Source organism: Notothenia rossii, assembly GCF_949606895.1.
Source record: "Notothenia rossii genome assembly, chromosome: 2".
NCBI classification, from domain to species: domain Eukaryota; kingdom Metazoa; phylum Chordata; class Actinopteri; order Perciformes; family Nototheniidae; genus Notothenia; species Notothenia rossii.
In genome coordinates this window covers 72,843,713-72,859,113 of record NC_136904.1, presented here as the reverse complement: position 1 = coordinate 72,859,113, position 15,401 = coordinate 72,843,713, and the positions used below count along the sequence as shown (strand labels likewise).

At 39.8% G+C, this 15,401-nt stretch overlaps 1 protein-coding gene across 9 annotated transcripts in view; it reads right to left on the bottom strand.

Annotated features, from left to right (window-relative positions):
• Positions 1–8,994: 8,994 nt before the first annotated feature.
• Positions 8,995–15,401, bottom strand: part of lrp1bb (low density lipoprotein receptor-related protein 1Bb) — a 336,417-nt gene continuing 330,010 nt past the window's right edge. For 8 of the 9 annotated variants that reach the window (XM_079666351.1, XM_079666347.1, XM_079666348.1 and 5 more), the window contains 2 exons: positions 13,847–13,921; positions 8,995–10,199 (listed from right to left, as the gene is read on the bottom strand). In XM_079666351.1, the coding sequence (XP_079522477.1) occupies positions 10,059–10,199; positions 13,847–13,921 (216 nt within the window). In that variant the 3' untranslated portion in view covers positions 8,995–10,058. The remainder of the gene's footprint in view (positions 10,200–13,846; positions 13,922–15,401) is intronic. The other variant, XM_079666350.1, reaches the window with a different exon arrangement.

Below are 15,401 nucleotides of genomic sequence, written 5' to 3'. Positions count from 1 at the left end.
TAACCACGTTACAGCTGGTGTTGTGTTCAAGGACCCTGACCTTGGCCAGGAAAAACAGGCACTCGCTTGTTTAATTTTTTTGCAGTCTAGATTTCTTTAATTTTTTTCTCTTTTGCGTGTGTTTATAAATTACCTCGAGGGCCGCAGCAAATGGTCTCGCGGGCCGTATACGGCCCGGGGGCCGGAGGTTCCCCAACCCTGCTTTAAAGTAACAGAGAAACTCCCTCTGGCGTGAACTTTAGGATTTTAGCCTTTGCAGACCATGTACATGCACAAACACATAAATAACATATAATAGGGCCCCTTTAACTGTACACACTCGGAATCAGCTGAATAGTGGCAAACTGTTAAATGCCATTTTATTTTATTGTATCCATGTGTAAGATTTAACGTATACCGGTACTTACTTTCTATATGTTTAATCATGGTTAGCTTGGAAGAAAATTTTTTTGACCTTACTGTATACTATTCCATGTTGGAATTCCTGGTAGGGGACCATGATAATAGTATAAGTATAGTCAGAGTAGGGATAATCTTTGTTTTCTTTTTGCAATTTTCAGCAAGAATGGGACTAAAGGTATAAAGGTCACAAAGATGCCTTGATTGTACTGGGTCTGTATTTGTTTTAAAAGTGTGTCTTATTATTCATACCACCAAGGATATAGATATGAGCACATTTAAATGTACATGTCTGTATGTCTGTATGTATGTATGTATGTATGTATGTATGTGTGTATGTATGTATGTATGTATGTATGTATGTATCATGACTCTTAGGTATTATACATTGTGCATTTTCTGTATACATTATTTAAAATCACTTTCTTTACCTATTTGTATCCCCGATGCAAATGCAACCTATAGCCATATATATTTCTGTTGTGATTGTTTGTCATGTGTCTTGGGGGATAAACAATTCCTGAGGAACTGTCACGTGTCCTTCTGTGGTCACAGGTTACATACACTGTGCATGCAAGACATAGTGATTATTCTAGAATGGAAATAAGCAACATGCTTTTTACATAATAATACTGAATACCCATTATGCCGTGAGAGTCCACAGTGTCAGTGAGTTACACAAGACATCAAAGAAGGGCCACAGGACATCAACTACTGTTATGCAAATTGTACATTTATTAACATGGTTGTGTTGGACCAGGTTACTGAAATGAATTTCTCATGTATGTAAATGACGCTAGGGAAGAGCGGGTTAGGTTGGAGTCTTGTTTGTCTTGTATAGTCTTGTTTTGTTTGTCTGCTACTTTGTCTTTTGTTCCTTTTCTTTTGCTCTCTAAACAGCACTTTGTAATCTCTTTATACCAAAAAAAGCCTATAGTCAATACACTTGTCAAAGTGTCAGAATTAAGTGGAGAAAAATGTGCAGTACCCAATCAGCATGCAGCCTTTCACGCTGCTGTGATCAAGAACCGAGAGCAGAACTGTTGCAGAAACACAAAAGCTGCCAAAGAAGAGTGGACCCTCCCACAGATTTATTGGCCAAGCTTACTGAAAGTGCAGCCCTCACCGTGGGGATTACAATTCAGCCCCATTTTCCCCTTAATCCGGTCATTAGTCAAGGTTTGAGAGGACAACCAACATCCTCCACTTTCCTGCTGCATGTAAATACTTGTTGACCAATATAATTAGAAAAAGGAACCAGTCTTAAGCAAACAACAACTTTTAGATACTAGATAAATGGGAGTGGGTAGAGCTATAGAACAACTTTTAAATGTCTCTTTAGGACAGAGCAGAATCGTTCCAAAACACTTGGTAATAAAACTGATTAATGAACCATGTCGATTTAATAATATTTCACCTGTGACTTCTAGATTAGTACTCATGGTCAGCACTTCTATTCCCCACGCCCAACCTCCTGAAATACGTTCTTAGCTCAATGGAAAAGTAAAACTCCTGAATTAAAATGTATTGACATCAAAAAATACTTTAAAAAGTGAAATTACTTATTGGGCGTAGAAGCCTATTTCAGAATCATATATTAAATTACTGGAATGTGAATACTGCTGCTGGACATCTTAAAGGGGCCCTATTATGCTTTTTGGTGGTGATTCCCATCCTTTAGTGTGTTGTTTAGGTTTTTGTGCATTTAAATAGTCTGCAAAGGCTAAAATCCCAAAGCTCACTCCAGGGGGAGTTTATCTCCCACACACCTGAAAAAGAGCATAACAGGGCCCCTTTAACCAATGTATAATAGACTATTTATTAGTTTATATACATTTTGTATAACATAATCTGAACCTGGAAAGTAATGAGTAACAAAAGCTGCCAGGTAAATGTAGCGGAGATAAAAGTAGAGAGTAGGAAAACATGTACTTCAAATATGTACTTAAGCAATTGAGTAAATTTACATTGTTACATCGCACCACTGAATGTGGAAGAAATAATGGCGACATTCAAGGACCTGAAAAATGTGGGGTCAGTAGAGGTACCATTGTTTATATTTAGTTGAATGAATCAAAACTTTGGTGGATTTACATCAGTGACATTTGTAGTAGTGCCATGAGACATATTTGAAGGTTTAAGGCAATAACCCATTTTTTTAAACAATAAATCTAAATATAGATTATTTAGTCCGACTCCTTAATATGTAATCTTTTCAAGTTGTGCAGCTATAAGCTTTTGTCAGTCAGGTTATATTTCATGGATCACTGTCCTTTAAAGTTTAAAGGACAGTGATCCATGAAAAAAAAGTTTAAACTATCACAAAATATTTCACATCACTTCTTTGTATAACAATAACTGTTATATAACTTGTGTTTAATGTTATGAATCAGAACAAAAAAACGTATATTCTTACTGTATGTAAAGGCAACAACAACAAATTGTTGGTTAGGTTAAGTAAAGCATCATGGTTCGAACCTTGGCTTTTGGTTTCCGAGTACAAACAGCGTTCTCCTGGGTAAAGTCATTGGTTTTGTTTACCCATTCATCCAGCCGCACCTGTTCCTCTTCACTTAAAGCGTTATTAGGTGCTTTCACACCAAGTACTTTTCCCAGGAATAGTTCCCGGAACTTAGTTCCCCGGAACTATCTAGTAGATCGAGTTCACACCGGAATTAGTCCCTGAGGGAGGATTACGCAAATGAAGCCACTGATGTCACTTCTTCTTCTTCTTCTACTTTGCGTTTACTGGCAGGCCGCAAACAACTTCACGGCGTATACTGCCACCCGAAGTCCCCAGCCGGAAGTCCCCGGAGTTGGGGACTGGCTTCAGTAGAAGCTGCTGAGAGTCTTTCCAGCAGCTTCTACTGAAGCCATCCGAGTAAATCGCCAGAACGCCGACACCTCCTCATCACTCCACCGCTCCCATGTTTTATTTTATGTTGCCATAAATTGGTCCGTTGTTGCACTGGGCTAATGCTAATAAGGCTAATGCGAGCAAATAAAATGGCGGCTTCACAAAACTTTTCAGAGTTTTACGGGGTTTGCAATTCGTCCAGCCAATCAGAAATTGGAACATTTCCCTCCCCAGGAAAGTAACACCTCTCTAGCAGGGACTGAAAAGGGGTGAAAAGGTTCCCGAAACCAAGTTCTAGTTCCAGATATTTTTGGTGTGAATGCAAAATCCCAGGAACTAGGAAGTGTTTCTTGCCTGCAGCACGTATTTTTGTCCGGTCGGGTCTTGGAATACCAGAAGCTGTGTGGTTCATAAAAACATTTTCTTACTCAATATCAAGCCACGACTATTGTTTTTATTTTAAATCGTATAATGTCGGACTTTGTTTGCCGTCCGTGAGGAAAAGAAATGGGGCTCAGAGCCTCAGAATACTGAAATCTTTTTTTCCTTCTAATTTGTTATTCTTTTCTAAATAAGACACTGTTATTTACTCAACAATAAAACACAATTATCCTTGTTTTTATTTATTTGTTTAATTCTATAATCTCTGGCTTTTTTGGCGTCCGTCAGGAACTGAATTTCAAAATAAAATAAATTATTGTGTTGTTTGTTTATTATATTATAACTTAGTACTTTTTTAACGCATGTAAGACATGCAACACTAAGCTGTCTGTGGCTCTTTCCTGCTGTAACGCTGCACATTTCCCCTCTGTGGGACTAATAAAGGTATTTTGATTCTGATTCTGATTTAAAATAAAAAACAATAATCGCGGCTTGATATTGAGTAAGAACATGTTTTTATGAACCACACAGCTTCCGGTCTTCCAAGACCCGACCGGACAAAAATATGTGGTGCAGGCACGAAACATCCTACCAATATAAATACATTGCTTTTAAATCGTTCTGTGTGACACGAAAAAAAGGGGAAAACCGTGTTGGTGAACGTGAATCAATGGATTAAATGTTGTGACTATCACACGAAATACCGTGAGACTGAGTTGATTGACAATGCGGTTTAGTTGTAGGAACATAACTTTTAGGAAACAAGGCTGCAAGCTGTGAGAAGCTCAAATGGGACTGAGATTGTATTAGCTTTGGGGGTAAGTTTTCATTTCTTTCCATCCCCCTATTTGTCCTCTTCCTATTTACCTTTACAGTTTCTCCCCATTTCACTGCAAACAGAGAAATAACTAGCTCTCCTCGGTGCAGAGCATGCAGGAGCTGCTGTTTATAATCTGAATACGACTCCTGCTGTTATTGATTCTGTCCGCGAGATGAGCCCTCTGGGTTTTTCTGATGTTTATGCAGGAGAATGGTGATGCTTGCTAAGTGGAATAGAGACAACAAATCGATAGGCAATGTGAGGGGAGCGGAGAGCAAGGCATCTTTTAGCTCAGGACGAGTTTTCAAATTTGAGTTTGGTTTTCTTCTTGATACACTGTTGTGGCGGAGTGAGGGGGAAGCAGCCCTTTCCTCACTGTTCTCTCTACAGCTGAGACCTATCACTGCTGACCTGGAGGTCTTCATTAGCTGAAGACTGTGGTATGGAAGAGGGCCTGTGGAGAATTGCAATGCAGTGTGGGTTCACGCTCTACTCAACAGCAAACAATTTATATTTGGATACTGGTGGGGCGTTTCAGTGTCTGATCCTTATCCTAACAGCTCCTACTAAGTTTGTGTGAAAAGAAGGCATATCTTAAGTTAAGAAAACTTTTATAAAATCATTTCAACCTGATGATTATCACCCGTTCATGAGGAGGTGCATGTTTTGTGAGATGTTGGCAATAACCCAATCAACACCACTAGAATTGCCAAAATACTGCCTGTTATGCTCTGTTTGACTGAAAGTACAAATCAAGTTTTACCAAAAATATTCCAATGTTGAGCCTCGATTTGCACTGTTGAAATCACCCTGTGAAAACAAACAAGTTTAGCAGTGTCACTAGCTGTCTTAAAAAAACAGTTAAAAAAAGTAATTTAACTTTGTGTCAGCATGAAAGAAAGATTGATTGGCTAAAGTTAGATGGTGAAAAAGATCTATAAGAAGTAAAGTGGTCTATAACTTACATATAGGCAGTCACAGGGATGTTATAGTTGAAAAGATGGAGAACATAATATTACAAAGGACACTACGTTACATTGCTTGTCTTGATATAGGATTAAAAGATTAGGGCCACATGTAAACTATTTTTGAGATCTGACCAAAAGTGATTTTTCTTTTGCTCTGAGATTAAAGGCGGAATTCTGATCTAAAAAAGTCAGGATTCAGAGATCTTCAGGATAAAGTGAGAATCATTTTCTTCTCAAAGTTCAGATTTTTTGTCTCTGAACTCTGACATTCTCTCAGATGTCTGACATTAATGTGGAATTCTTAGTTATTGTCGAATTGTGACTCATACATTTCTAAATTCTGACTTTATTGTCAGAACAACATTTTTTTACGTTGCTCTGATCCAAAAAAATAAAATAAATCCTCTTCTTTACAAAGATGATCTTAACATTATATTAATTGTTATTAAGAATTTTAGACTCCTGATAACTTAAATCCCTGTTCTTAACCAGCAGATGGGAAACAGCGAGCTTCTGGCAATGGTCTGTCATTTGCACAAGTTAAACATTATTTAATATAAGCAAACCACATGGTTATGATTGTAAAGCGTGAGGCTGGTGATTATTATAATTATTTGTATCGATAACACCTCTAAAGCAGTCATTTTGTTCTAAGTAAAAGCACTATTTACTGCGTCTTTCCATGACTTTTTTCACATTAAAGTCATTTTTTGGTTGTAAATAAATAAAAGTGCATATGCTATGAAATTGCTTTTAGGGCGCTATGCCAATATGTTAAAGGATAAGAGGGAATGCTTTTAGGCAATCAGTGTATCTTAAATCTTGAATTCTTTGCACAGGCACATAACAGATCTTGTTTTCAACATAATTACTGTGATACAAATGATTTAAACCATAACAAAGTAAAACATATCCAATAAATGCTACTTTCATTTTCCTGGTTTGGTCCTTTGTATGGATAGATTCAGATGATTTGTTCATGAGCACTGAAAGATGGCTGTACAACAAATCTACATACAACTACATTTATAAAGTCAAAGGTATGCAATACTGCATTCAGTACTCCTTAAATCTGCTATGCTGCTGCACAAATATAAACAATTCTAACATATTTGATTGTTTGCTGACACCCAGTCATATATTTTTTCCCTGACTAAATTATAATTCCTAAATGTTTCTAATACAAATATTCAAATGATTGCCCCACATTGAAACACTGTCTGCTGCACAGATGGATCCTCAGCCTTGTTGTAAGCAGTTGGACGTGTGAACCCGGGTTGAAAGCAAAACAAGGATGCTTAATTTATCTGAAATTGATCCATGTTGTTTCAATGAAACTGCCTTCTTTTAAATCACATTATTGCAAAGATCTTTGCTTTTGACTTGCTGCTAATCTTACATGCAACATCATTTAAAATGTATCAATGATTATGGTTTTGCCTGCACAACAACAGTGATGGTGGGCGTTACACTTCTGTGTGTCCGGAGAGCTTTAACCTAAATTTTGAGTGCAGAGCAGCAGCCTTCAAAATTAATTTAGAAGCTTAAACCCGATGAATGGACGTTTCTTTTAAGCCCCGAGCCTGTTTTCCAGGTCTCAGTTTCGAAAATGACATTCCCAGAACAAATGACCATAACTTAACTTCTAAAAGGGGTAAATTAACAATCTTATTTCTCAAAGCAAGGTTAAATCTGTAAGTTGGATGTAGAGGAGTCAGAATCAATATATATATATATTTTTTAAAGTAAATTCAGATTGAACATAGTAAAAACATTTAAATTATAGTGTCCGTCCAAAAAAAAACATTACTTATAGTGAAAACCACCCTTGACTGATGGGATCGGAGACTAAAAGCTTTAGGAATCCAAACTATAACATATAATAAGTACCCTGTATCAAGATTGATGCAAAACAAGTGAAATTCGACCTTTTTAGAGAGATTTAGCAAAAAAAACACTTCTGGGGTCATTTGGGTGGATTTGACCTATCTCTGGCCTCTCTTGGTCGATTTTGATGATTGACATATCTTTTTAACCGTTAAAGCCAATGGAATCAAGGGGAAGTTCCACACACACACGTTTCCAAATAAGGAGTGATGCGTAGCCAGAATACCCAAAACAGGAAGCTGTCATACACTGTGGTAGCTGGGTAGCTATCATTAGCAGCTAATATCAAAACTCAGTTTTTGACATAAAAAATGAATTATGGATTATCACTAATTTTTTCAAAGTGACACAGACACATTGGATTAACCTATGGATTAATCTTCAGCCGCGTTTTTCTCGTTTTAATGCCATTGAACACAACTTTTGATCAGAATAACAGCAAAAGGTAAGAATTTCTCCCGTGTTTGCTACCCAAAGCTCCGTTGTGTGATGTCTGTAATTGCTTCCCATGTCGCAAGTTCTGATCGCTCAGTGTCAGTGATGATACTTATATTTCTAGAATATGTGTTATCTCAGTTTGCTAGCAAAGCTTGTTTGAGCAGATTCGATAAGTAATAAAGTATTTATACCTAGAGTTCTGTGCTAAGTGCGGCAGCATTTTTTCGCTCAGGGCTCATTTAAACGCTTCTTGTGAGACTTGTGTTTTGTTTTGGAAAAAAAAAATCGTTTTTGTCTGCTGATTCAACCAGGAGAGTTTCATATCCATCCAAGCCCAAATAAAATGTTGTTCCTTGAAAAACTGTCTTCCAAAAATATCTATGTTGACTAAAAAAAGGCTGGACATGGGACTAGGTCATAGTCAAATCTGGCAGTGCAGGAAAACAATAAACACAACTTTTATCCTTTTAAGACTACTATTATAAAAGTGATGAAGAATTGGCACCACGTGAAACATAGAAAAAACCTTAATAGGCACAGAGGAATCAAACATGTTATTCATTTCAAAATACATTTGCATTTCATTTCTTAGCCACAGTTGAGGCAGTCTTCAACAGCGATGTGGCAGTTCCTCCTCCTCTCAGTACACTGGCTTTCCTTTATCCAAGAGAAGCATGTCCGCTTATAACCACAAAAGTTTTGGGATTTGTAGAAAATCCATAAAAACATGGACTCATATATTTTTGAAATGCCCCTGTGTCATCTCAGCGGATTTCACTGGCTCTCTCATTCCTATGAGGCTTTACAGGCGGAGGCAATTAGGGAAGCTGGAAATGGTGGCACTCCTACCATCATCAAAATGTGTCGGGCCGGGTGTGCTGGCAGATCCCGGCGATTGCTTGGATAGATGGAGAAAGGGCAAGAGTGCCGCTGCCTCCTCTGGTTGCCATGGTGAGGAAGGAGGTGTGGAGAGACAGCCATTGTAAGTAAAGTAAAAGGAGAGTGAATTATCATTCAGCAGGTGGCACCGACGCTGGCAACACCACCAGGTAATGAATGGTATTGGCCTGCCTGCACACACAGGGAGGACAATAATCTCCCATCAGCCACCTTCCTCTGCCCAGCAGGTAAAAGACCTCACACTGATTGACTTGTCAGGTCAATAGCCGTGTGAAGCGTGGATATATAACAAATTTGATCACGGCTTGAATACCAGGCAGAGTTTTTAAGTGAGGAACACAGAGTGGAAATAAGCCCCCTTTATTCAATATCGATTTACATTTTATATAAAAATTACTTACATTTAATACATTTCTTCAAAATACAAGCAGCCAAACAACATACAAATCAAATACAAAATTATAAAATTTCTTATATTTATCATCTTTCTTTTTCCAAAGTAACAGATGTGTTTATATTAATAACCTTTTCCATAGCCGTGGTAAATCTCTTCCTTGTCTACATCTTTAATCCATCTGTTGATATACGAGACCTAGAAAAATATGGTATTCAGTATCTGTCTGTTCAGTGTACAGTACGGGATCTGGGCATCTGATCGGAGAACATTCAACGTGGGCTCCAATATCTTTCACCAAAAAAGATAAGTTCATGTGGTATATTAATGTAGAAACATGGCAGATGAAGCGGGAAATCCAAGGAAATGGAAACGCTGTGAAATTACATATTGTGTGAGAAAGATCATGTCGATAGTATGGCGTTCGCTGGAAATCCAGTCAGTATATCCTTCATTTTCCGAGAAAAAAAAAAGGACAAAACCTCAAAAATATGATGCATCACTGCTCAATTGTGAAGCTTTGTGTTCTGTATGTCCTATTATGTGTAAAAAAAGAAAAGAACCATAGAACCAACCCCTAACTCTTCTCTACAAAACTAACATTTGTTCAGAAAAATTGAGCCAACCTGCTTTGCTCACCTTCACAAAACTGTCCGTATTCCACCCTAAACTAGAAACAGGTATGGGTACAATTTTTAGCACTGCATTTTTAAGGTTTAAACTGTGCACGAGTGTGGCTTATGGGTGTTAATAAGGTTTTTGCAAATCAGCAGCTTTACTTCAGTGTCACATAGTATACAGTACAACGCTGTATAACTTATGTCGGACAAACATTAGAAAGCAAAAACAGTAAATGGAAAATAAATCTCTTCAGCACACCAACAAGGACATTATGCTGATGCTAAACCGGTAGAACCTAAGAGTCTCGTAGGAAATAGAAAAATTCTTCTTTCCACCTTCGTATTATATATTGTACACTGTGGTAAAAAAAGGAGTACAAAGTGTAAAGTTAGGCTATGCGGCGGTTTCATGAATTGTCCCCTCCAGTTTCTTTGGGAGTAGCTCTCTCCTCTCGTCAATACTGATGACTGGCTTCCGGCAGTTTTGCCCGTCGATATAGATCTTTGCATACACCGGGTTGGAGTAGTTCATTGGCTGTGAGGGAAGGAAAGAAGATGGAACAAATAAAATTATATATCTAAGTTACTTCAGAACAGTAGGAGTCTTAAAGCCGCATTAATACAATCCGTTGTTTTTACACACACAATTATCTTACAGTGTAGATAACGTTTGAATAAGAGCCAATCCTATCTGGAGTCGTGTTATGTACACCTGACACATTCAAGGTAAAGAGTCACTTTTCTTTTAGCTCTGTTTTGGTCCCCAACAGCTGATAAAAAGGCAAAATACTCATATGTTTGCTACTGTAGCTTTTTAAATGCAGGTGACGTAAAGATTGGTTGCCTGCTATCTCTGCAGACAAGGTTGGCGAGAGTGGTTTTCTAGTTAGTTAGTGAAAAACAAAAACAAAAATAGATAGAGATACCGCTAATGGGTTTGACGCTACACACAGCCATACTGTTGAGCATTAAACAAGGCCAATTGAGCCAAGACAATAGTGATTAGTGCAGCTTTAAGTAAAGTCCACTGTGATTATCAAGGTGTAAAAAGTAGAGACAGCAGTACAGAAGAAAAAACTGAAAGAAACAAAGAGCACAAGACATAACTCATGCATACGGTGGATTATTACTCAGCAAGCAATACGGTAACAGACAGCAACATGTAGATGGAAGTACACTAAAACCTAAATCCTCACATGGAAAATTGCTTTATTCTAAAGTACAGCACAGCCATAGCTTAAGTATATTTTTACACTTCTTTGACATTAGCAGTAAAGTGGCAACGATGACTCGTCTATTTCCACTTTTACAACTGATAGGACATCTAAAGACTTCGGTGAGAGTAACGGGGGGTTACGTAACCCTAGTTATATAAGCACAGGCGGAGCCCTCTACTGGACTCTATGGGTACTACTCTCAACCATGCTATGCCAGCATTCACACACTGAGTTTGTATAAACGTAGCCGTCCAATCAGGGCGAGCCTACCTGAATGCGCGCACAGGCACACAGTATATAAGGCTGCCACGCCTCCCGCCTCAGCCTGTCCCTCTCAGGAGCCAAGCCTGGAGAGGTTGTCCCAGAGTGGGTAACGCCCCTATTGCACCTGCTTCCTGAGACAATGCCCCCCAGACCTGAGGAACCATCCAGGACTGGCCCACCATCATCTGTGTCACCTCTGCGTAACGGCGCCGAGCGGCAACCTGGGGCTAACAGGATGACTGTATCCTGTAAATATAATGTATGATGTAAATATAATGTATGATGTCCTTTATTGTTTTATGTTTCATGTGGAACCTATATGCTGCAGGTCTCCCTTGAAAAAGAGATCTATGATCTCAATGGGACCAATTTGATTAAATAAAGGTTTGAAATGAAATGACTGACAATCGTTCTTGCCGCGTCTCATTCTCACCCTCCCCAGGAGGGGGAGAATGAGACGCAGCGGTGGAAAGGCGTAGAGCAGCTTTCTTGGCCATGGCTCGTGTGCAAACACGTCCACTCCCAAGGGTGGATTGTCTTGCCGAGCCAGGGAAAACCACAGGATACAGTGGCTGTTGCGCGGCTTGGCAAACTGGCCGCCTCCGCTTTCCCGAACTGCCCAGATCTGCTTCAGCACCTCCGGGTGAAGCAACTGTCACGGATGCCGTGATGTAGGAGGTCACCCGCCCCAGTGGAGTTCCCCTCCGTCGATGCTTTGGGGACCCCCAGTATCGGATGTTGCTCTCCACTGAGGGGGGGGAATGGTCACAGGACGTTGTTTGTGCCTCCTGGGATCTAAGTGAAGGCCGGCAAACCACCTCTGCAGGCGACGCATATGCAGTAACCCCAGCGGTACCACAAGGTGAGCAGCCGCATGAGACCCAGAGTCTGCATGATAGTCAAAGCTGTAGGGATGTCCCGAATACCATTTCTCGGGCTCCGGATATTCCTGTAAATATAATGTATGATGTAAATAAAATGTATGATGTCCTTTATTGTTTTACGTTTCATGTGGAACCTATATGCTGCAGGTCTCCCTTGAAAAATAGATCTATGATCTCAATGGGACCAATTTGATTAAATAAAGGTTTGAAAGGAAATGACTGACAATCGTTCTTGTCTCACCCTCCCCAGGAGGGGATGGTAGTGATGGTAGTAATCAGCAGCGAGTATTCGAATATTCGGTGCGGAGAGATTATAATATTTTTTTAATGAAATTTTTTTTCCCAAAAGATTTTATAACACGCTCCGAATCCGAGACACCTGACAACACACTGTTAAGCAGAAGCGCAGAAAGAGCATACTATTACGATTTATATTTATTTATTGTCTCAGTACTCGCATACATTAAAACTAAATTTGGAGTAAAGCCCCTTTTCTCTGTCTTGAGAGTGCCCAACAGACACAGCCTGTTTTTGCAAACGGCCCTGAATCTCTGTTGAAAGGAAACCTATCTCCTCCTGGGATGATAGATTTGCCTGAATGGAGGAGGGACGCTGCAAAACTGGAGTGAGTAACCCAGTCTCAGTGTCGTGTCCATCCATTCTGTCAGTAAACAGTTGGGCTTCCATTCCCCATAAGACTGTGTTAGGGGACATGCAAGCAGCTGTGGAGCAGCAGCTAAGAAGCTGTAGCACTCTCTGGTGGCCCACTCTGCCGCCAAAACTTCCATAAAAGTAAGATTGGCCCATGGGGGGCTGACATAGAAAGGGCCGATTTTCTACTGAGGTCCTTGAACGCACCGCGGCACTCTCTCGTGGGGCCCTGGCTCCGTCATAATGCCGTCTCTGTGCCACTCTCACGGGCCGCGCGCCTTCGTATTGACGCTGTGTTTCACATTCAACGGTGAAATGCATTAATTGGAGCACGCCGGCAATAGCGTCTTTTGAACTCGCACAGTGCTTTGACAGCACTTTCTGCGGTTCATTCCACTCACGTGCGCGTGAGCGGGGCAGAGTTTCTCTGCCCAGCCTGGTGCCTGCTGGGAGCAGATGGGCTGCCACGCTCCGCCGCCCTGGTCATCACCAGGGGGAAGTCCTGGCGGACAGACCTGGGTGGTGGACTTCCATGGACGCCGGACCCGGAAGTGCCCAACAACGAGAAGTCCTCGTCATCCTCCTCCCCCAAACGGAGCCACCCGCCCCGCTGGAATGGCGAACGTGAATGGCACTGCCTCGCCCATATCCTGGTCCCCCAAACACTCGAAGCAAAGGTGGTGGGGATCGGCGCCCGCTATTAAGCCAGGGCACGAAGGACAGGCCCGGGTCTCTAGGAGTGGCGACTCCATGAACGTATGATAACTTATTTCTTCTTCTTACACACGCTTGACTTTATCTGAGGTGTTGTCCTGCTAGCTGAAGAGAAAAGGATGACAGGATCAGGAGGCTTGGCTGCTTTATATACTGTGTGCCTGCGCGCGCATTCAGGTAGGCTTGCCCTGATTGGCCGGCTACGTTTATACAAACTCAGTGTGTGAATGCTTGCATAGCATGGTTGAGAGTAGTACCCATAGAGTTCAGTAGAGGGTGGGGCCTGTGTGAGATATAACCTTGACTCACTTCAGATTAAGATATATTCTTATCACACAGATCTATATAAAGTTGTTTAAAATATTTGCCAGGTGACTGCACATGAGGGTGCTTACATGAGGGTGATTTTGTATTCTGGAGGGCAAACAAAAAGTAAAGTTTGGAAAGTTCACCTGTCCAGGGATTACCTCCTTGGGCACAGAATTTATGCCCAAAGTGTGAGGTTCACTGGATTTTACACACCAGCCCTGCAACACAACAGGCACCAACTCTGTTTAAAGTTAAATTCACACACACAGCTAAAACCAAACACATAATAATGCTATACACAACAAAAATGCTCTGAGGTAAAGACGTGAGGAATTGTCGGGGACTCAGTGACTGTAGTAGAAATCAGAAGCTAGTTGAAATTCAAGCCAGGGTGCCTTTGTTGAAAAAAAAAAGAAACAGCCAGATTGGACTGACAATAGCAGATGTCAGAGTTGGCAGGGCAAGAAGCAGGAGCAATAAGCTTGAAGCTCTAGCAGGTGAGCTAGATAACAACATCAGTGATGGTGTTATGATTCATTTGATATGCTGAGTGTTAGTGCGAGGTTGAGGATCATGTTCAGAATAAATCACAAACCGGATGAAAAGTAATCTTGGTTCGTGGCACTTGGAGATACATGCACTCTACTGTAGACAGCCTTTACAAAATCTCTACAAAATCTAATGGTATAATTATATTGGTTCATACCAACACCAGATATCACATTACCACAGTAATTGGAGGAATCACCCTAACATGTTTTTTCTGGTTACTCAACACTTGTTTTTATACACATGACTATTCTTGGATGGAGATGTACTATGCAAGTTTAGTATGGTGTGATAGGCAGTGTCAGTATTGTCCTGATTGCAGCATATATGATAATTAGCAGGTGTAATAAGGATTGGCATCATTGAAGGCCGATTCATTCAGCTCCTCCTATTCCTTTACAAGCACTGCACTGTTTATCAAGGATGTGGAATGGAACGTGACTGCATATGGCTACTCAAACATAAGTTCCTAGAAGATGTTATACAGCGATTCCAATGCATATGTTGCTAAATTAAATTATACATTTTAAATGAGCATACTGACAGATTCACCATAGCTATATATACATTATTAATGTGTTTATGCTGACTTTTATTCCAAGACACATTTCATTTTCCTTAGTACATTGGAATTGTTGAGAAAAGGCAACATGTTCCTTTTTCCTGCAGTAAAAACCATTTATACTGATTACAGTCATTCAGCAAATAATGTAATCACTATCAAGTGTTTTTTAATGCATCAACAATCTGGAGACAGAATCATTTCTATAGAAATGCTGTTCAATAATTTGCCTAAAGTGATCACGTAGTCCACTTAAGTTGTTCATTGCTGGCTCTTTCATACATGAACAATCATTGAAAAAAAATGCTATAACTACTTTATTTTCCTGATTTGTATTTGAACTTCAGTAGTCTATATTTTATTTGCTATTACTGTTCTGTATTCTAGTGTGAATTTTAAACAACACAGATTGGAATTTACAGTTAGATGTGAAGATGTGCATGTTATATATATATATATATATATATATATATATATATATATATATATATATATATATATATATATATATATATATACACAGTGGGGGGAAAAAAGTATTTAGTCAGCCACCCATTGTGCAAGTTCTCCTACTTAAAAAGATGAGA